The sequence below is a fragment of the Euprymna scolopes genome, chromosome 16 (assembly GCF_053919585.1).
Source record: "Euprymna scolopes isolate OS-2025 chromosome 16, ASM5391958v1, whole genome shotgun sequence".
NCBI lineage: Eukaryota > Metazoa > Mollusca > Cephalopoda > Sepiida > Sepiolidae > Euprymna > Euprymna scolopes.
Genome location: NC_136497.1, coordinates 13782786 through 13807785, shown reverse-complemented (window position 1 = coordinate 13807785; position 25000 = coordinate 13782786). Strand labels below are relative to the sequence as shown.

General features: G+C 32.7%; 1 protein-coding gene across 2 annotated transcripts in view; it reads left to right on the top strand.

Annotated features, from left to right (window-relative positions):
• LOC145295840 (uncharacterized) overlaps positions 1-25000 on the top strand; it is a 94537-nt gene that overhangs the window by 67787 nt on the left and 1750 nt on the right. The window contains exon 3 of one of the 2 annotated variants that reach the window (XM_080141554.1): positions 21120-25000. This exon is cut by the window's right edge and continues 1750 nt beyond it. In XM_080141554.1, coding sequence (XP_079997680.1) covers positions 21120-21705 — 586 coding nt within the window. In that variant the 3' untranslated portion in view covers positions 21706-25000. Of the gene's footprint in view, positions 1-21104 lie in introns of both variants that reach the window. The other variant, XM_080141553.1, reaches the window with a different exon arrangement.

The window sequence follows — 25000 nt, the reverse complement described above, 5'->3', positions numbered from 1 at the left end:
TTTTATCTTATTAGTTCAGGGTTACTAGGTTACGAAGGCCGACCTCAAATTCTCGAGCTCCCGTTGGTGCAGCACATTTTAATGTAAACATTATGTTTTTCAGAACATTGGTTAATCTTATTAGATAAACAGTGATCTCATTCGGTTTCCTGAATTTGATCTTGACGTAACTTTGTTGATCTCGCCTTAGTGGTTCAACTAGTTAACCAACCACATTCGATACCAGAGTGCCGCACCTATCTCACGTACGTGCGCGAGTTACATCGTATTGTGATTAGGGATTTGATGTGTGTCTGTAACCGTAACGATCTCAGCATTCTCACGAACCTTTTAAATGCGTCCTAGTATCGCCATAAGTTTCTGTCTGTCGTTCGATTACGTATCACATATAAATATCATTTTATTCGCGAAATCTATGAAGCTAGACAATGCCCAAATAAAAATTTCAAATTTAATACGTCTCGTACTATCAACTAAACTCCAACCATGTCCCATCGCCGGAATGTTGCATCCCTGTGTCTTTTTTACAAGTATTTTAATGCAATGTGCTCTAACGAACTCGTAGCGCTTGTGCGCCTACATTGTAAATATACCGACGCATCTAACAAGCAACAAAATTCCACCCCTTCACTGTAGAGGTCCCTAGATACAGGAAAGACTTCTACTCTAATATCTTTATCCCTCGAACTGATAGACTAAATAATTCTCTCCCTGTTTCCTGCTTTCCAGGCTGTACTGACATGTATAAATTTAAATGTAATGTGAACAGATGTCTCGCTGCTCAACTTCCTACTTAGAGTGTTCTTGTAAGCATGGTCCCAGACAGTAGCCCCTTACGTTCAAGTAACAATATGTCTTGCTTGGGGTGAATTAGAGTCAAAACAAGATAATCTTTATCTGTTGCCGCAAGCACAGGATTTCAAATCTGTTTAATAACGATTCTCAGACGTTCTCAATATCCTGACAGAGTACTTCAATAACATTGAACTCAACGCTAATCCAGAAAAAACACGGATTGCTTATTTCATCTCAAAAACTATGAGGCAAACAAGGAAACTCAACATCACCTGTAATACAATGAACTAGAAATTTAAGTTTTTCTGTCTACCTGAGAATCACACTAGAGACAATCCTGTCTTTCAAGAAGCACTGTAGAGCGTTAAAATTAAATGTTGCTATAAGAAAGAGATTGCTGACTTAACTCGCAAATTAAAACTCGTAAGCTAATCTTAAAACGCTGTACACAACAGTGTTAGCATTTAGTTATTCTGTTGCTGAATGTTGTAGCTTTGCCTACATCATGCCATGTCAACTCAATCGACCCAGAACTAAATAATGCATGACGTGGGACACTATGATCAGACTACAAGCGGCGTATTATCTATTCGCTACGGCCGGTCACCCAATGTGTTTTTCAGTCTATATAATTTCTAAAAAAAAAAATAACTTTCGTTATTGTCGTGATATATACACTTGGCAGCGAAATAAAACACACAGCTGGTTATAAAATATTTTGTTTATTTAAAATAACTTTTTCAGTTTTAGAATGACAGTTATTGCATTAGTGACGGCGCGCGTGGCAGGGTTGGTATATTTTACAGTGGAGAAAAATGCGTCACTTAGCTTACCCGTCGTGGTCGCTCTCGTTCCTCTTCTTTGATTTCCCATCTATTTTATTGGCACAGCGTATCAAAGCATTCTATTCCGCATTGTCTTGAAATGTCGGTCAGTCTCTCTGACCTAATCTCTGGGGATTCTACACGCACCATTTTGATTTTTTGCCGTCATTCCCAGGAACCTGTATCCAGGATCTGACCGACTTTCCTTTGACGTTATTCCCGGGTACCTGGATTATCCAGCAGGTGTACAGATGAACGTACATGACACGCCCCCATATTCGAAGAGATGCCCATGTGGGAATCCAAAAACACAACCACGAAACTGATAGAAGACACCTATCTGTCAAGCTACAAACAACCAAAAGGCAGAGTGAAATCCAGAAACAGTTTCATGACTAACGAGATTCTTGACCCCTACGGTCGTAGAACTACCATATTGATAGATTAAATCATTGAAATAACTATTTAAACCAGAGTTTCCCAACGGGATCCGTACCGCCCACCAGGAGGGGGTATTACAGACTTGGCGTGATGATGATGATGATGATGATGATGATGATGATGATGATGATGATGATGATGATGATGATGGCGTCGACGAAATGCGTGGATTTAAAAGTTGCGTCCACGCAACTAAAATGACAAGTGCTATTTGTCGTTAGGTCTGTCACACTTCAGTTTAAAATATCATTTCCTTTTGTCATTCGTAAGTTCGAAATATCATTTTTTTTTTTCTGTCATTTTTTGAAATATCATTTTCTTTTGTCTGTCACGCTGTACTTTGAAATCGCCTTTTTTTTAAATAGAATATTCTTATGTCAATCCCATTTCAGTAGTAAAAGGTATTTTTTACTATTCCCACACATATCTGTACGTTCATCGATCGGTCCCTTGGTATGTCACGTTTACAGTTAAAAAAGCATTTTTTCGCTAATGAATGGACGCAAGTTCTTTATTATTTCTGAAGGAATTGGCAATGGCTTAAATGAGTACTTAAAATACGAGGTGTTTTCGAAAACACAGCAGCTCTATTTACCAAGGCTGAAAGGAACAATGTATTACAAATTCTATTTAAAATACAAGGCGAATTCATAATCACGGATATATTCACAATATATATATTCCCTAGTTCTGAATTTTTGTGATGAGGATTAATTGTTCGTATTATTTGGATTAATCGGACCACTGTTCTCATCTTGAGTGTCATTTTCACAATGTTTCTGTCGATTTAACCTCCAACCTTCCTCAAGTGTATCCTGTCGAACTCGGGAATATGTACGTAAGAAATCCCGTACAGATTCCCGAGTTCTCCAGAAAGATTCCCAAGTTCGACAGGATACACCTGAAGAAGGTCAGAAGTTAAATCGACTGATACATTGTGCAAATAACACTGGAGACGAGAACAATAGTCCGAATCTAAATAATACGAAAATATATTCCCTGTTAATCACCTGCTGGTGGTGGTGGTGGTGGTAGTGGGGGTCTGTCTCACAATGGCTGGTGCATATAAGTCACTTACATAGACGCAAGATCCTCATCCTCCTAATCACAATGTGTGTGTATTCTCTGCCAACACACCGCCGTGCATGCTGTAGTATACACTCTATAACAACACCCACTCTGCCACTGTCCCACACAATCGATACTGATGGTGATTTCTACCTAATGGCACATAGTTGTCTTGTTATGATAAAGTGTTAATAAAAATCGCGTTTTTCTCTTGTTATCTTCTTCAGTTTACAACTAATCGTCTACTTGACATATATGTATTTATTTGCTTCCCCAAGAAAGCAAGATGTGACACAAGGTCGTTTTTAATGTGGGGAAAAACCAGTTCCTAAAAAGGGGCACACTGGAGGTAGGCAAAAATAAAATTGCCTTAGTATTAAAGGGGTTATCTCTCAATTAACTAAGGACAAATTAACTTGAGTGTAGCATCAGAGCAGATACTACACTCTGATCCTGGCCTATGCCAGATGTGTACACTTTCACTATCCCACATTCCGCATCAGCCACCATAATATTCCTCCTTTTTTTCTTTCACTCGCTAACACACACCTCTTGCTCTACACATAATCGGCAACCCTACTCCTTCCATTCATAACGCTGGTCATATAATTATTTGAGAATGCGACCCCCCCCCAAAAAAAAAACGTTTAAATAATTTAATTCGCCGTGAATAAACCCGTAATCAACCATCACATAAAGTACATAATCGAATTGACTCACATTAACAACTAAATTGCTTAAAACTTGTTTTAAGTATTATATTTTCGTTTTTAAACGCAAATAAGTCACGATGAGGTAAAGAAAAATGAATTTATTAAAAATAATTTCCCAACAAAATAATTTATCTCGCTAATAGTAATGAATACCAATAAATGAATTACGATTTTATTTCGCACTAAAAATCGATTTTATCTAAAGTTTAGTCGAATACTCATCATCATATTGTATGAATCGGAAGATTCTATTATTGGGTTTTCCGATGTTTTTCTAATCAGTTTTTTATTATTATTATTATTGAAAGACATCGGGAATTACGAGAGGAACCACGTAAAGGTTGCCAATATCCTGAAATTGATTTTTGTGGAACGAACTGGATTCGAACTTGAGTCACCCAGGTTGAGTCCGTGTCGTTAACCAGTCGATAACCGTCATCTCTCTGGTTGAATACCAAGCGAACTCTATGAGAAATTCATACTGAGCCAACTGTATGAAATATTCAAACGATTCCTACAGCACAATCGAACCAAAGATTCGTCAGAATTTGAATGTGGACTTTGGTTACTTGTGCAATTTAGGTTTGGATAGTGATGTTTTTTCTTTTCATTTTTCAAGTGGAAACAATTCAATGAATTTAAAATTTTGCGTAAATTTTAAATTAAATTAACAATAACACAAAATAAAACGACGCATGAACATTTATTGAATTAAAATAATACTTTTAGCCTTTATAAAATAATTATAATCTGGAAATAAATGACAAATTTTTAAGCAAACTTTTTAATGAATATTCTCTCTCTAAAAGAAAAGAAAATTCTGAAATTAATGAAAGTGGTCATTATATGAAAATGTATAACTTAAAAAACGAAATAATCATCAAAATTTATAAACTTTAAAAGAACTTCTTAAATTCTCTCCCCTTGGAATTCTTTAAAAAAAAATGAAAACACAAAAATGTCCTCCAAACTATAAACAAGTGCCGAATTTTTTTTTAATGATTAATTGCATGGACCGCAACGATATCCATTCGACTAACCATGCATCACACGTTTACTTCTTAAAAAATAATCAGGCGAGTCAAATCACAGAGGAGTGGAGAGACTTAAGACATTTATTTTTTGTTAATTCATTCTCGTCGTCTTAAAATCAAGGATGGGGCCATGCAGTTCATGTGACGCTGCGTGATTCACGTCGCCAAAACCACGAACTTTGGGTGCTAAGATATCATCCGATCAATCTAGGAGTGGTTACGTCAATTAGCCCACCCTCTCTTTCGCTTCCTCCTCTGTTTTTATCTAAATATTTCAACCGAAATTATCGGGTCAAAAAAGGGAATACATTGTGAGTGTATTTCTTGCTCTCTTATTTCTCGAGTCCTGAGAGCAGGGATGCCTGTTTGGGGAGATATTATTTGCTGCTAGTTGAACAGCGATCGGCACAGGGCATTTATATATAAATCAGATTCAACGACCGCAAATTCAAAGTTTTCAAATTTTATACTGTTCTAGAAATATTTCTTTTTTACTACTGGACTATTTATTTTCTTTGATGAGAAAAGTATAAATTTTCGAAATTCCATGGATTAAGGAATCACTTCTATTTTATTCCCTGTCTCTGAACATTTGATAATTCAATAAATAATATACATTTTTATTCGTTATCAGTTAATTTTCTTCGTTTATTAATGCTCTATCTAGAATATTGAAAACCCCTTTTAAGATAGAATTTATTTGATAATATTTATATTTTCAAATTCTCTTTTATTCTCCTCGTATATATATATATATATATATATATATATATATATATATATATATATATATATATATATATACACGGCATAATCACGGAAGTTAAGTTATGTTGAGCTTGGCTAGCACCAGATGGGTGATCATTTGGGAATTCTAGGCGCTGTATGTTATCTGTAGCTAATACCTATAAGGAATATAAATATATATAGCTACCACCTATAAGGAAAAATAGAATATACGCATTTTACACCAGTTGCTCTGAATCCTGCGAATATAAGATCTGCTCAATGGGGGAGGGGGGATTCAGTCCTCTAAAACTGTAATAGATTAAATATGGAGTAAACGAATGTAATGAATTATTATAGGTTCATTTACGTGTTACAAGTGATCAAGACAAGAAACAGCCACTGATAGTGTTCAATCGTTTCTAAGAAGGTACAAATAAACTACGTATATTTTAAAAAAGAATCAACCCAGATATTCTATTGTATTTTATTCAAAGTAAATAATGAGACAAATTCATGCTCGTGTGTGTTTATTTTTCGCTTCAATGTAAATTTTCGGACGAGGTAAATTTATTTAGACTCTAAACCAGGGGTCGTCAACCTTTTGCTAACTGTGTGCCGACTTAGGGTTTCAAATTATTCAGTGTGCCAACATTCATATTTTATAGCAATCAAGGTCAATATAAATAGCAATCAAGGTCAATATAAATAGCAATCAAGCAATCATACCTGTTCTGAGTGTATTTTATTTTATAAAATATACAATGATATCAAAGTTTATAAATAATGTGAAAAAAAAACAGTTTCTTAAAGGTTTATCTAAAGTTTTTATTATTAATGGGACCCTTGTCCCTGCATGGTCTTTGCCAATTCCTCAATGTCGGTAACATACTTTGTAACTTGGAGCTTTATATAATTTTCTGAATGTTCAGGCGTTAGACGACTTCGATATGGAGACAACACTGCTTTCATGTGAGAAAGAAAATTTGCTCACAGGAATAAGTTGAACCAAAGGCGAGAGAAAAACAAAAGTAATTTTCTTCAAATGAATGAGCTTGGGAGAGAAGTCCAACAGTTCAAAATAGCACCAGACTTTTCTAAATTTTCATCTTCCAGAGTTCAGCAAATTTTAATGTCCATATTTCTGAAGACCTAAAATCAACCTGTTGCATTTCAAAATCATCAATGTCCATCAAGCTAAAAAGTTTCAGTTGGGCATTTGTCAAATAAAGAATGTCAAGCTTAATATATGAAAATAAGGATTCATGAATGTAGAAGTCCAGGCTTCGTTAATCAAATTGTTCAACGTACTCTTGAAGCTCATCTATGTTCACTGAAAAGTACTTAAATGCTTTGATGTTTATGTCACGGGTAAAAATGTCAAGTTTCATTGTAAATGCTTTCCAATAGCTGAAAAGATCAAGGACTGTTTGACCCTGTCCTTGTAATTAAGCTCATTTAAATGTGTGTTTATTCCGGCCATAAACATTAACTTTAACAACCAGCTTTCATCATTCAGTTGAAGAAATGGTTTCTGTGTTTTTTTTATCAAGAAACGCCCTAATAGCCTCAAGACAACAAACAAATCTAGCTAAAACTTTGCTTCGACTAAGCTATAAGAGAAGATCACCATATTCACACTTAATTTCTTGTAGAAGAGATTTGAATTGCCTGTGAACCAATGAAGAGTAAGAAATAAGAAAGTTGATTATCTCAACAACAGTTGTCATCACAGAGACCAAATTCAAAGATGAGGTCTTTGCACATAAGCCCTCCTGATGTATAATGCAATGGAAACTTAACAGTTTGCGTCCAACATGATTTTCAAGAAGTTTTACAAATCCTTTCTTCTTGCCAATCATTGCAGCAGCACCATCGGTTGTTACACAAAATAATTTGTTCAAGTCAATGTCCTGTTTAGAAAGATAACCAGTAAATGCACCCAAAATATCTTCTGCTTTGGTTTTTATCATGAAGGAGTAGTAAACAACACAACTCTTCATAATTGTGGTTGTTCTCGTGATATCTTGCAACCACAGCTAGGCGAGATGCATCGTTTACATCAGTGCTTTCATCAAGGGTGACACTAAATACGTGGGATTGCTTTAATCCAATTGTTTGTTTAGTTGTTACATTTTCAGCCAAGTCAGATATGCGCTTCTCAACTGATCTTGCAGAAACTGGTATTTCTCTAATTCGAGAGAGTATAATGTCTTTATTTTGTAAATCACGAAACAAAACTTCAGCACCGCTCAAAAAAGTATCTTTGATGTATTCATCATCTGTAAAAGGTTTGCCATTCAAAGCCACACACTGGACTATTTTGTAACTACATTCAGTATCTTTACTCTTCATTCCATCAGCTTGGCTCAAAATTCCAGTTTGTTTTTTGAAACCAGAAATAGCTTTTTTGATGGCTTCACCTTTCTCGCCTGAGGTTTTAAATTTAGATTGATGTTTGGTTTGAAATGCCTTTGTACACTAGATGTGCGACACACAACACTTTCGCAACAAAAGCACAAACAGCACAATCTTTTTTGTTCCACAAATCCATGTTCTTTTGTCCAGTTGTCTTGAAATGGGCGATGATCAAGTTTTCTTTTCTTTTCGGCCATAACTAACACCAGGGGTATTCTGAAAATATAAATAGGCCTAATTACACAAACGGCAATTATGATATATAAAATACTCACCAAAGGAAGAGACTAGAGGCAACTGAAACTTGGTTCATGAAGAGAATTTTGAAGACAGAAAAGAAAACAAATCAAGGGGTATTAGAAATGGCAAACACAAAAAGATCTTTAATAAGAACAGTACGAAAAAACAAAAAAACAAATGAGGTTCATAGATCATGTCTACAGAAGAAGCGAAATAGAACAGATTAGTTTATCGGGAAATATCGTGTGTAGAAAAAGTAGAAGACGACAGCGAGAAACAATACCTGAGCAAAAAATGAGCAACAATGAATTCATGAATGCCTAGAGTGAGAGAGATAGATGGAGAGCCATAGCCGTCAATGCCTGCACCAGACAGGACACCACCTGAATGAATTATAAAATATAGTGTTGCATTGCTAATTCGATAAAAACAATTCGAGCTCTCTGACAATTGACAATGTTTACATTAAGTTTGCATTGATACTTCACTTAAATTCAGCAGGTGCGGATGACAATTGTTAGAAGCACTGATTGTCATCTCGAAGTTTTAATCCCGTCTTGAAGCATCTCCTTGTCTAGTCACACTGACGAGTTGTGATACAGCAAAAAGTCTCTGTGTGTATGAGTATATAGAATATGTATACCTTATTTATACATTGCAATTTTCTGCATTTTCCGACATCCTCTTATGGCTTCCCGATCGAAGGCCCGTGCCTCATTAGGTGGCCACAGGCCCCTGATTGAGAAATGCTGATATATATATTGTATTAAAATACGCAAGGCAAGTAAGTTACACAGAAACGCTTGTGTTTCATTTTCCAGAGAAATCCTCAGATGAATTCATCAAATTGGTATCACATTTAAGCAGACGATCTTTTTGCACCGCTCGTTCACTAAAGAACGCTAAACACAAAATGACGGTTGACGGTTGTACTATACTTTGATGTTTTATAAAAGGTCAGTTATATTTTATTGTAGGAATAAACTTGACATTTTTATGAGCAGAAACGTAAAGATAGGTAAAGATAAGTCAAGATAAGTGACTGGGATAAAAACTGGCTGTTAAAATTCGGAGGTTTGCGACGCACGTAAAGTGCACTTTTTCGTCAAGGACAGTTATAAACAAAAATTCTTCTGAATCTTCCAAATTTATATTTCCCTTGTCTGTTTGTTTTTGCGGTAAGGTGTATTCTTTTTATATTTTACTGATATTAACGCACGTCTACACCCGAATGAGATGTTATAACTACAATCTTTACATCAATTCAATTTATGTTTATCTAGTCTAATCTTTTTTTCTAAAAGGCGAGTAAACTTACGTAAGTTAAACTCTAGAGCAAATAAAAATATGTTTTTTTTTTGGGGGGGGGGGGAATAAAATGTCTTCCTCTCTCTCTCTCTCTCTCTCTCTCTCTCTCTCTCTCTCTCTCTCTCTCTCTCACACACACACACACACACCACACTACACACAACGCACACAAATACAGGTCCTGGATATGACCTAAAACTATATCCGATGGTGAGGCCCCATCTTGCCGGCCTTGGGGAGTGTGGATTTAATTGCCATTGCTCCCAGGTCCACTCTGACCCGGAGTGGTAGTACCTGTTAGGATCCCAACTGTAGGTTAAATAGAATCTGACTTAAAAAAAATATATATATACTCCATTAAAAATCGTTCCTCAAAATAACTAGATTCGGCATTAAATAACCTGAAAAAGGATTGATATGCCGTAAAACAAAAGCAACCAACCAACACAAATACATGAACAACGCACACACAAAAACATATATATGTATATATGTGTGTATATATATGTGTGTGTACATGTGTGTGTGTGTGTATGTGTGTGTGTGTGTGTGTGTGTGTGAAGAATATATTGATCCAAAAGCGGTTATATTTAAGTTTACTAATTGAGTAATACTGTAAACCCAAATGGAATATAAATGTTGCAACTAATATTTATAGAATACTAATATTATAGGATACTAATAATTATAGGATACAAATAATTAAAGGATACTAATAATTATAGAATACAAATAATTAAAGGATACTAATAATTATAGGATACAAATAATTAAAGGATACTAATAATTATAGAATACAAATAATTAAAGGATACTAATAATTATAGGATACAAATAATTAAAGGATACTAATAATTATAGAATACAAATAATTAAAGGATACTAATATTATAGGATACTAATAATTATAGAATACAAATAATTAAAGAATACTAATATTATAGGATACTAATAATTATAGAATACAAATAATTAAAGGATACTAATATTATAGGATACTCCTAACTAGATAAATAAAAATCTTGATAAAACGAAAAATGGAATAGAGCTTGTTAAAAGATTATAAATAAAAACTGTAAATTAGGATTTTCAAAAAATTATTCGACCAGGAAAACACAATTAACATTTAGAAAATTCCGTATTACGCGGAATTTTAAAGAATGCCTTCTTCTCTTCGGAAGAAAATATCGACAAAATATTCTTTATAATAGTTAAACTATGATTTTTCTTTTTAGCCAATAAATTGAAACTGCAATATATGAAGCGAATCATATTTGCATAAAAAACAACGAAAAAAAGTTTCTGAGAATGCAAAAAGAAATAGGGGAAACGATATTTAGATGGAGTCCAGATAAATTCAGAAATTCATGATGAGGTAAGCAAGAATCCGTGTAAAAAAAATTCAAATTGTACATCCGGGTAATTGAAAAAAAATAAACTCGAGGTCTAATATGGTTTTCCATATGTTGATATAGAAAATTTTTCAGACAAAAAAGTTTTTCAGTCAAAAAAAAGTATACATGGTTCAAATGCACGACTGAAGGCGAGAATAAAAATGAAATAAACTACCACAATTAAGACTAAACGTATCCAATCTATTTTTACAGTTTTAATTTATATTCTTTTTAGAAAGTATAGTATAGTATTATTAATAATGTCATTCTCAGATTATTAATAATATGAAAAAGATGGCTACGTAGACGCTTTTTAATAATCTATATATCTATAAAGTGAGAATGTGTGTGTGTAAGGACACTACTCAACCTATATACTCAACGAATATTTGATTTACAAACTTGAAATTTAGTGTATAGGGTATAGAGACATGTACAAAAAAAAAAAACACCTGTAATTAGCTGCTAAGGTGTCCAAATTGAAACATTGGTATTTGGGGTCATTGGATTTTTATCAGTTTGTTAACTATTTCACGACTGCCAAAAGTAACCCCTTCTACTCTTTGTCACCAACGTAAACATCTGTAGATCACTGGCCAGTTAGAATTAAACGTCGATATGTCAGATGCAATGTATTTAGGTCTGAAGTACAAAATCTGGCGGCTGAATTCCATATATATATATATATATATATATATATATATATATATATATATATATATATATATATACTAGCAGATTTACTTTCATTTTTATTTTATTTTATGTGAGTTCTCTTACATTTTTCTATTTTTTTTTTTTTACACGGTGGTCACCACTTATCAAAGCCCGGAAGCCACTCAGGGATAAAGGTTATTGCAAGTACAGTACGTTAGTGTGGAGATTTGATGAAGTGTTTACTTAAGGGGGCGGTTCATTAGGAATTTGTTAACGTTGGACTTGAAGACATCACAGTTATAGTCAGGTGGGAAGCAGGCAGACGGAACAGAGTTCCACAGGCGTGCAGTTCTAAGAAAGAAGCTTTGTTCATGGAATCCACGTTTTGATTTAGACACAGATAAAGAGTGGGGGAAATTTTTCACAGTGGATTCAGCTAGACGGGTGTTTTTCGTGAAAGATTGGCGAGGGGGGACCAGAGATTGGATTTCAGACGAGCACCTGCCATGGGAATAACGATAACACAAGGATAGGCTCACAACGTCTCTTCTGTGGGAGAGAGGTTGCAGGGTAGAGAAAAGGGCATCCCCCACTAAGCCACGAAGTCTATTTTGTACTCTGTCAAGGCAGGAAAGGCTGTTTTTAGCAGCTCCTGCCCAGATATGGCAGCAGTATTCCATCCTTGGACGTACTTGACTTTTATATAGATAGAGAATTGCATCAGTAGTGAGATATCTTCTGGAGCGGTAGAAGGATCCCACCATCTTTCCAGCGACCTTGGCAACAGACTTGATGTACGTGTTCCATTTCAGATCAGAAGTAAAGGACAAACCCAGAAGCTTGTCAAACACGGGGCTTCTCCTAGACGAGACCCATCCATTTCAATTGATGCCAGATGGGGATCAGAGCGTTGATGATGTAAGGATAGGAGTTTGGTTTTAGATGCATTAAAGGTAACCAGCCACGACTTCCCCCACTGAACTACGCGCTTGAGATCAGAAGAGAGAGAATCAGAGAGAACTTTGTCATTTACAGCCTTTGATGTGTTGCCGTAGATGGTCGTGTCATCAGCATTGATGTCAACGAATGATTTAAGTATGTGTTTAGGGAGGTCATTGATGTAGATCAGGAAGAGAGTTGGGCCCAGGATTGACCCTTGAGGGACTCCAGCATTAATACTGTAGGCCTCCGATTTTTGTCCATCTACCACTACTCTTATGAGCCTATCAGAGAGACATGATTTAATTATTGAGAAAACATTTCCAGTTATACCGTAGCTGGAAATCCTGTGAAGTAGGCACACGCAAACATTGAGTTATATATATATATATATATATATATATATATATATATATATATATATATATATATATATATATATATGTGTGTGTGTGTGTGTGTGTGTGTGTGTGTGTGTGTGTGTGTGTGTGTGAATGGATTTAAGCATGGCATGATATAAGTTTGGGATATATCAGTTTTAATATGGATAGTGGCTGTAAGGATATCGCTAATTCTGAAACTGTAAATTCTCGATGTAACACACGCACGCATACATCTCTCTCTCTCTCTCTCTCTCTCTCTCTCTCTCTCTCTCTCTATATATATATATATATATATATATATATATATATATATATATATATATATATACTACAGAAAATGGACTCTGATTTATGAAAGTATGATAGGTTATGAAATGGAAGGGTTGTAAAGAGATAGCTTCGAATTTGGGAGTATCAAAACCAAAGCAAAATATGGTGAAAGTAAAAATAAAATAGATAAACCCCACAATTTATTATACCGTACCTGTTCACACGGAAACACTTATCACAATATTCTATGGATCTATATTAAAAAACCTTCTTAAACTTTGTGACATATTTCCATTCTATGGAGGTCAGGCGCTATAATTTTATTATACCATATTTCTTCAAACTGAAACATAATTATCAAAGTATACTTACGCAGATAGATATGAAAAGTCTTCATTAAAGTTTATGCCTATTTCCATTCTATGGAGGCCAGGTGCGAACGCAGACCCCACAATTTTATTATACCATCCCTATTTAAGTTAAAAAAATACTTATCAAAAACACTTGTAAACGTTTTTTTTTTCCAATTTTTCAATTTTTTATTTCCATACTTTGTGGATCAGGCGCGTACGCAGACCTCTCAATTTTTATGAATCATCATTATGCCAGATGAAACATACCCATTTCTGTGTCTCGATACATCTTCTATCATTATATGTGATCAGTTTTCTATAATAGTCAACCATATAGGAGCCTATTCGTGACCAGACATACACAAACGTTCAGCTTTATATATATATATATATATATATATATATATATATATATATATATATATATATATATATATATAGAGAGAGAGAGAGAGAGAGAGAGAAACAAAGGTGTATGCTGGAATTTGAAAACAATGAGACACATTAATAATTTATCACGAATAAAAATGTCAAAAAGAAAGGAATTACGTAATTGGAGAGAGTGGGTTAGTGGGCCAAGGTAAAATGAAACACGTTTAAAACATAATTACATGTTAAAAGAAGGACAAAGGTGTAATTGTGGACGTAAAAAATAAAAAGGAAAGACATGAAATAGGATAAAAGAAAAAGATCTGCTGAGGTCTTAACTTTGGAATAAAATTTCAATCATATGTAGAAGATAGAGAAAATGTATCGAGTTAACAGTTTTTTAACCAGATTTTGATATTTTTTTTTAAATTTTTTGGACAAAATTTGAGGGTAAATCTTTTGTAGGAGACGACATAGAATTTTACCTGACGGCGAAAAAATGAAGCGGACTTCGCTGGATTTTTAAAAAAAATTACACATCTGTTTGAGATGTTGTGAAAACTTCGATGATCCAGAATAAACTTGGAAAGGGATTTAAACCAAGTGTTAGAGCGGAGCGCATTTTAGTCCAAAAATAAATTTACTAACGTGGAAATTACTTGTTGTCGACATTTAACAGTTTCGAAAATGAATTCGGCTTTACAGGTTCAACTCGGAAGGTTTACGTCAACCTCAAGGTTTAGACATCTACGGTTTTGTTAGAACCGTTTTGCCCCAAATAAGCCTATAATCTATGCATGTGAACAATATGGGACAAAAGAGGGGGCCAGATATCAGTGAATCTAACAGAAGCAAATTCTGATCAAGAGGTCAATCGAATATCGGCTTATAATGATCTAATAAACTAATAAAGTTCTTACAATTCAGTGACATTAAGGATGATGTATCACTTTATGTGCCAGCAAAAGGTGGGCATAAAGGTGTTGAATTTTCCAAACCTCCAATAAGAATAGGAAAAAAAAAAAAAAACAAACAAAGTATATATTTAACAAGATATTTAAACATTGTTAAATATATACTTTATTCTTTTATGTTCAGTGGAAGTTTGGAAAATTTCCGCAATTCTTATTAACCTTTTCTACCAAATTCGTTCCATTTAAAAATAGTGAGCAGAATATACACTTAGTCAAAGAATATTCATTTTATTACCTAATTTGGAAAATACATTGATGTGAGTTGTATTAAAATCTCTAACGGGTCATGTGTAGCCGAGTTGCTTAATTTTGATATTTGCGTAATATTTTGGCGTTGTTGATTATTTGAAAATGTGATTTGTACAAATACGTTCGTTTTTTTTTTTTTTTTTTTTTTTGTTAAAATATTGTGTCCATTTTTATATATCCATTAAAAATATGTGATGTCTTCAGGCTTGTACTTCAATATTTCTTTTTGGCTGTACATTTACGACGTGTGCTTTGTCTCGTATAACATCAGCTGTATTGATTATATACTATTATAGTTATTGTTCTGAGAGTTAACGACCCGGACTGACAAGTTCGAATCCAGTTCGTTCCACAAAAATCACTGCCACTTAGGATTTTGGCAACTTTCACGTAGCCCCCCCCCCCCGTAATCCCCGGTGTTTTTCTAGAAAGAATTCTGATTAGAAAAATATCGGGAAAACCAGTGACAGCAATAACATATTCACTTTCATACGATATTATGATGAGATATTGTTCTCGACAGAATTTTGAAAAACTTGCATAAAAAGGAAACAAGTGCGATATTACGAAAATAATGAACATATGCAACAACCGTTTTCCTGCTTTCCAGCTGTCTATAATATGGTTATCTTCAAGTCCAACGTGAACAAGTTTCTGATGAGCCGTTTCACTTAAGTTAACAAATTTACCGAACTTCCATTACTATCGATTACTATATTGTCCTTTTGACTACTCTACACTCTTTAACCCTTATCCTTGAGTGGCCTATCGACCTTGATAAGTGGTGACGCCTATGTAAAAAAACAAAACAAAAAAAAACATTCCGTCTGGATTTAACGATGACGATACTAATTACAGGGTGGGACAATAAAACTGTCGCCCTAGAAAAGACGATCTGATTCCATTTCCGTTTGATGAAAACCGGTTTTCTTTTTTATGTTATGACAACAGGACCATTGCCAGCACCCTCAAAATGCAAACCTGGACGGTTCAATGCTTGAGAGCACAGTTCAACGAAGTTTCCGGCCACAGTTATGGTTTTTGGTGTGATTTAAAGCGAGGGTCACAGCATACCACTACATATCTTCACAGTCGGCTTGAAAGTCAGCACTTTTATAGATATATGGCTATATTCTAGCAGGGAGGCCCGACATTGCCCAGGATTAAATGAGGATTAATAAATGTGCCATTCTATCATATATTTATTGAAATCTATAAAATGGGCCGTTTTTCAATCAAATCGATTAATTATCTGCTCTTGTTGAGGAACCCTTCGTTGTGAGACGGCAGAATACTGCACATGCCTCCCCGCAGTGACTTAGTCCACAATACATTGTAGTCTACATTGCACTGTAGAGAACATACTGTTGATTTTATAAACGTGTTTTTATATAATAGCTTGAATTTAAGTTTAAAATGTAAACATCAAGTATCATGGTTTAATTATACTCTAAACGCATCATTTCGAACGCATCCCCGTCAGATCAAAGAACCTACTGTTGTTTTATTCATTGAGCCCTCCTGTCTGTACGGTAATAAAACTTGTGATGTTAGGCTGTATAAAAGTGTTTACTTTGGTCAAAATCAGACTTTTTCCTTTGGTCAGATTTTTTCGATTATCGATTTTCGATAATTATCGGGGGCATTCCAATACAAAACCTAAAATCACTCCCAGACATATCTAGTACCTTCGTGTGAAATTCAAAACTAACAAAAAAAAAATCGACCGGCCATTTCCGAGTTCATAGTGAACAAACTCACACAGACAATGTGACATATATATATATATATATATATATATATATATATATATATATATATATATATATATATATATATATATATATATATATATATATATCGTTCCTTAAAATATTGTGGCTGATAATGTATTTGTTTCTAAAACCACAAAATGGACATCGGAATGATTACGTGCTGGTTAGCACATAATGTCTCTTTCCTCACATCTCATCGAGTCCACATTAATGGCTCATTTTCGTCATCTCTCTATTTCTCTTATTATCTCCTCCCCCTTCATTTTTTTTTTTGTATTTTCTTGTGTGCCAATCAAGTCGTTCAGTGTTTGTATAATGAGTCATATATATAAACATATATATAAACATATATATATATACATATATATATATATACATATATATATACATATATATATACATATATATATATATATACATATATATACACATATATATATACATATATATATATATATATATATATATATATATATATATATATATATATATATATATATATATATATATATATATATATATATATATATATGATTGCTGAGCTGGATTAAATCCGACGATATGAAATAAAATGGAGGTGGAAGGACCTGGATACTCAACGTTTCGCCCGATTTATGCGGGCGGGCTTCTTCAATGACCATCCCTCTTGAAGAAGCCCGCATAAATCGAGCGAGACGTTGAGTATCCAGGTCCTTCCACCTCCATTTTATTTCATATATATATATATATATATATATATATATATATATATATATATATATATATATATATATATATATATATATAAACTATTTCAATGATTTCAAAACATTATTACAATGATCTAAATATGATACCTTTTTATATGAAAAATCAAAAGACGAAATAATGAAATAATTTTAAAAAATACATAGCAATTGTAGGTGACCTTTCTCATTTAAATATATATATACATATATATATATATATATATATACACAAATATATATATATATATATATATATATATATTTAGAGAGAGAGAGAGAGAGAGAGAGAGAGAGAGAGAGAGAGAGGGGGGGGGTATTGCTCAAAGGAGGGAATCGATGTTTGGCGAATGAAAGCGATCTCTTTATTAACTGTACATTTTGAAAGCATAGCATGTTTATCTATTTATAAATGATAAAGAAATCCCCCGAATCTTGTACTATTCACGTTAATGCAGTTATAAAAAGAAACGAAATGGGTGTACGTAGATTAGATTTGTAACCTCTGACCAGCAGAGTTAAAACTAATGAATGAATGAATGCTCGACTCTTTTTTTTTTGTCTCTTGATTAGATTAGATGAATGAAATGTTGAATGAATTGCAAGTGTGAAACTCTCAATTCAGATACAGTCGTTTTTTATGTTTTTTTTTTTTTTAAATTCTATTTGATTTGTTTTGATAAGGAATGTGGAATGACGTGTGGGTGTTTAATAACGAAAATAGATATATTGTAGGAAAGGACAGACGCGAAGTTGTGCAAATAAGCAATGAGGGACAGATAGTCATTCAAGTATTTGAACCTGTGTTTCATCGCTTGGAAACTACAACCAAATCAATTCAGCAAATTAGAATTGCCAGCGAACGTAGAAATCTGACGTAGTTCGAGAGCAATATGAAAAAAAAACAAAAAACAACAACAACAAACAATAATTTAAAGTTCTGCGCGAGCCTTTTCTAGTCTCACACAAAAACACGCGTTCACATCTCAAGCCATATTTCTTGTCATATACATACGCGCACACAAACATACGCGCACACGTACACACACGTTAACGTGCACACATATACGCACACATACGCGCACACGTACGCACACATGGACAATGTCACTTTCCTTTCAAAGAAAATCCACATATGCGCAAAAGACCACCGGAAACAACTATAAAAGCAAGAGCAATAAGCTGCTTCCTCCTTTTCCGACTCGCCTTCCGAGCCGAATGGTCGGCGAACCAGCCGCCTCCATTTCGGCGCGCGTGCCCGCGCGCCTCACACCACCTGCTACCACGTGGGGCAAAAGCTAACAGACAGTACGTACACTTTATACGCTTTCTCTCTCCATGAACTGGATTGACTTTCTCACTCTTTCCCCCCCTTTTGCTTGGGTCCATCAACCAGACAATCTTCTACAACTCGTGCCTGAGAACAACTCCGTGTAGCTGACTGCTAACATGGCGCGCAGCTTAACTGATGTCAACCCTGTTTCTCTTTCCCTTTCTACATTCCGGACTGCCATTTCTCGTTCCTCTACTCCATTTCCTTTTCTTGCCACGCGCGAACAAACGTTGGTGACCCGAACGTGAGATGAACACGCATTTCCTTTTCTTTCTATACCACCAGTCCCGCAATGGTGAGACCCGAACGCGGACATGAACACGTGTTATACCTAAAGCATTCATTTTTCAACAGAAAATAAACGACATGTTTATTTTATCCAGCAATTGAGTTTTTTGTTTCCTTCTTTCCATTTGTTTCATTATTTTCTTTTGTAGCGAGTTAGGATATTTATAACCTGGCCCGCAACAGTTCTGAATTTTTTAGATGAGGTATGAATGTTTGTATTATTTAGATTAATCGAACAATTGTTCTCATCTTGAGTGTCATCTGCACAACGTTTCGGTCGATGTAACCTTCGACCTTCGTCATGTCTTAAAGTCGACATTTTTTGCCAGGAAAAAAGAGGGTAGCTCTGCACTCTAAGGTTTCAAATTTTTAGATCTAGTTGGAAATAAGTTTACACGAATTATAAAAATAATGTAATTATTAGGGAACCCTAGGGGATATAATTTCTAACTTATTATGGTTAAATGTTTAATTAAATCCATCAAACAATGTTATGTTTCTAAGAACTTACAACTTTTTAATGGATTTAATTAAAAATTTAATCATCAGTTAGAAATTATATCCCCTAGGGTTCCCTGATAATCAAATTATTTTTATAATTTGTGTAAACTTACTTCCAACTAAATAGATCCCGAAAATCGAAAACTTAGAGTACAAAGCTACCCTCTTTTTACCTGCCAAAACATGGCGACTTTTACAACTGACGAAGGTCGAAGGTTACATCGACCGAAACGTTGTGTAGATAACACTGAAGATGAGAACAATTGTTCGATTAATTTAATTAATACAAATAATTGAAAGATTTGAAGCCATTTTATATTCTATCGGTTTATATAATTTTTTTTTCTTTTTTTTGTTGCTTTTTCTTTCAATGCATGAAGTTATTTTGAAATGTTTTAGTTTTAACTTTCTATGCATGCGACATGAAATTTCCCGGCGTTGACCGGAAGCTTTTTGATTTCATATTATTTATTTGTTTATTTATCGATTTATTTGTTTTTGCTTTTCGAATAAAAAAACAAATCAACAACAAAAACTGCTTAGTTATATAATCCACTGATGAATGTATTCGATTTTCCCTATAACCAAAGTGAAAGTCGAAAAAATAATTTAATAACAAAACTAAATCAATCAAAATGCATAATCGTTCCTATGCAGAAAAAGACATCCTTGTAAATTTTTGGTTATTAAAAATCAAAACAAAATGAAAGAAAAAAAAAAGCTGAGTAGTTAGAGTTAATAAATTATATTTGTTATTTTTCATTTTTATATTATTAAATTTTTATTTTTCATTTTATATTATTACATTTTTATTTTTCATTTTTATATTATTAAATTTTTATTTTTTATTTTTATATTATTAAATTTTTATTTTTTATTTTTATATTATTAAATTTTTATTTTTATTTTTATATTATTAAATTTTTATTTTTTATTTTTATATTATTACATTTTTATTTTTCATTTTTATATTATTACATTTTTATTTTTCATTTTATATTATTAAATTTTTATTTTTCATTTTTATATTATTAAATTTTTATTTTTTATTTTTATATTATTAAATTTTTATTTTTATATTATTACATTTTTATTTTTATATTATTACATTTTTATTTTTTATTTTATATTATTACATTTTTATTTTTCATTTTTATATTATTATATTTTTATTTTTTATTTATTAATTGAGATTCTTTTCCCGTTCAACGTGAGTGTAGGAATGCGCTTTTCATTCTCACTTTTTCAAAAATTATCTTTTTTTTTCTTATTTTAATTCTAACGTTTGCCTGTATCGAAAGTTTCCAGTTTAATTGATCAAATAAAGGTTTCCTCATTCCAGAACGTTCCAGACGAAGAGCTCCATCCTGGCTTACGCTGAAAGACCTCGGCTCAACTTCCTGCCAACGACCATCAGCCTGTACAATGGCACAAAGGCGAAAATCGACTACCTCTCAGACGACCAGTTTCGGGAGACGTTCCAAATGGTGCAGCAAGCCTCCGAGGATGGCACAGGTTTCTGTATTGACGAATACCCGGAATATGAAGTGTTTCACGATGAGCTTCGCTACGGAGATTTCTTTGGAATCACGAACCTCGAAACTGGAGAACTTATGGCAGCGTTCTTGCTGGCCATGAGCAAGTATTACCGGGGCTGGAGAGTGGCTGATTGTTTTGTTATTGTTAAGAAGGAGGCCCGGCGACAACGACTGGGTGAACTATGCATGAGATTAGGATGTGATTATGCGCAAAAGATTGGCTATCTCGGAATGTATATAGATCTTTTCTCGAACAATGAACCAATGATCAGAATCCTGGAAACGATTGGGGGTTTTGAAAAAGTGGGATTTTTGCCCATGGCGGGCCAATGCAAACATGCAGGCTTATTAAGCGGATACATATATTTCAGAGATTTGCAAATATTGTAAAAAAAGGAAACAAATTCCGTGGAAATGACTTTTTAAATGTCGAGATTTACAGATATTGTAAAAAAAGGAAACAAATTCCGTGGAAATGACTTTTTAAATGTCGAGATTTACAGATATTGTAAAAAATAAAAAAATAAACACGAAATTTGCAGTTATGAAGAAAAACAAGAAAAAATATCTTTAGCAATAAATTACTTTTATAAAAATTTAAAGATTTACAAACATTGTAAGAAATTTTTTTTTAATTAAAAAAAATGAAAAAGACAGAATTTACAGCTGTGAATTTTTTTTTTTTTAAATGAAAAAGACAGAATTTGCAGCCGTGAAAAAAATTTAAAAAAAATTAAAAAGACAGAATTTGCGGCTATGAAAAAAATTTTTTTTTTTTAAACTGAAAAAAGACAGAGTTTGCAGCTGTGAAAAAAAGTTGTTTTTTTTTAAATGAAAAAGACAGAATTTGTGAAAAAAGGGTGACAAGAAAAAACTATTTGATAAAACATTATTGAAAAAAAGGAAACAGAAAATTTTAAAAAAGGCATAAACATATAAAAACAAACAAAAAAAATTTAGAGGGAAACAAATCCTGGTGTCCCTTGCAGACGCGAATCTATTTGCCGTCTTTTAAAGCGTCCGTATGGATTTATTTCTGATTGAGTGAAAAATAAGATATTGGAGCAAAAAAATACTATTCCATTTCAATCTGGGTTTATGAAAATTTAAACACACACACACAAGCCTATACAGAGAGAGAGAGAGAGAGAGAGAGAGAGAGAGAGAGAGAGAGAGAGAGAGAGAGAGAGAGAGGGAGACATACACGCCTTAAACTCCATTATATATATATATATATATATATATATATATATATATATATATATATATATATATATAGGCAGCAAATCGTTATTTAGGAAGCTTTGTTTAAAGGCTAATAAGTTTTCTTTTTTTACATATTTGAAAAAGATATTTTTTACACCCTGCAACAAATCTGATGTGTATCGGAAATGAGATTAGTGTTGTAAGCATTCAAGATGGTTGTATGGTCTAATGACGATCGCGAGGATCAAAAGCGTTCAAGATGAACCATACGAAAAACTTGGATTTTTACTCCAACCATCATACTGTTCACTGAGACTCAAAAGATTGCTCGCAAAGTCTTAAAAATAATAATTTTGAAAATATGTAAAAAAAAGTTAACGGGACTAATATATATATATATATATATATATATATATATATATATATATATATATATATATATATATATATATATATATATCATAGTTTTCATCGGGACGTAGAACGTTATAATTACAATTATGAAGGGAGAAGGGAAGATATTTCTCTATTAAATCATGAATAAATCGTAACTGCGATATATATATATATATATATATATATATATATATATATATATATATATATATATATATATATATATATATATATACGTCTCAAACTTTATTATTGACATGTATTCAGTATCCATGGTTTCGGAAATCAGTAATAATGCTTTATTGTGACTCTCAATTCAATATTATTGACATCAATAGATTCGTCTGAAGAGGAAGTCTTTATGGATTTTCGAACAGCAAAAATAATGAATTAATAATTAATGTAATTTTATAAATATTTTAGTCATTTAATTAAACGATAACTTATTTGAACCATAGTCACATACACACACATACACTGATAAGTAATTAGTATCGGATTTTCAAAGCAGCTCGAAATTTCAGATTTACACTTATATGCAGTGCTAGATGCTTTGGCAGGCAGAGGGTATTATATGTAATAAAGTATTTTTTAAAGTCATAACCATAGGTTCCACACTGTGAGAGATTCATCAGATGATCCCAATCTGGTTTTAGGATATAGATACTAAGATACTAACGCGATATTTATTTTTTGTGCAAAACAGCTCCTCCAGCATGTCCTGCAGAAACAAACCGTAATTATTAAGTGTCTTTTCGTGCATATACTCTTCAGAAAATATAATAAAAATTGTCTTCTTTGAACTTTTTTATTTTTGCAAGATTACATTGCCATGCATTTTTTTTTTATCTAAGCAAAGAATTTCTAATTTTTCTGAAGAATATATGCATGAAAATAGATGGTATTGGAAAAAATGTACCGAAATTGTAACATGGTGGAGGAGCTGTTTTGCAGGTAAAATAAATATTTGAATATTGGAATATAGCTATATTCTTATTCTTTTATACATCCTCTGTTGTTTTATTTAACATACATTGAGCTTCTTAACAAAAGATTGGTATGGTCAAAGAATGAAATATAATTGAAAAACATACTTTACGAAAGCAACAGCCCCCCCAAACATATATATATATATATACATATTTATATATATGTATATATGCTATATTGTATAAATATATATATATATATATATATTGTATATATATATATATATATAAATATATATACATATATATATATATATATATATATATATATATATATATATATATATATATATATATATATAAATATATATATATATTTATATATATACACATAGTAGTTTATTTCCCAGAACCGCTAGACTTTGGAATTCCCTTCCGGGTCTCTGCTTTTCCAACTGTACTAACATGCTGAAGTTCAAGTGCAACGTGAACCGACTTCTTGCTGCCCAACTCCCTACATAGTACCCCTCTGGCTTATGTCCCTGATAGTAGTCCCCTGCATCAAAGTGGCAATATGCCTTGTTTGGGGTGAAAATGTAATAATAATTTTATATATCTATCCGTATATCTATCCATATATATATATATGCATATATATATATGTGTGTGTGTAAGTATATATCTATCTCTCTCTCTCTCTCTCTATATATATATATATATACATTATAAATATATATATATACATTATATATATACATTATGAATATATATATATACATTATAAATATATATATATATACATTATATATATATACATTATAAATATATATACATATATATACATTATATATATGTATATATGTATGTATACATATATACACATATATGTACATTATATATATATAATTATAATGTATATATATATATATATATATATATATATATATATATATATATATATATATAAGTGAACGTGTCTGTGTCTGTGTACATTTCCCTACGCAATAATTCTGTCAATTTTTAGTCTACAGACTTCAAATTTGGTATACAGGGTACTGAGATTTGGGAAAATCGATGTGATCGGTTTGGGCCAGAAATTTTGCGATTAAGGGGTCAAAGTTCAACGATTTGACCTTTGAGAACTCTACCAAACT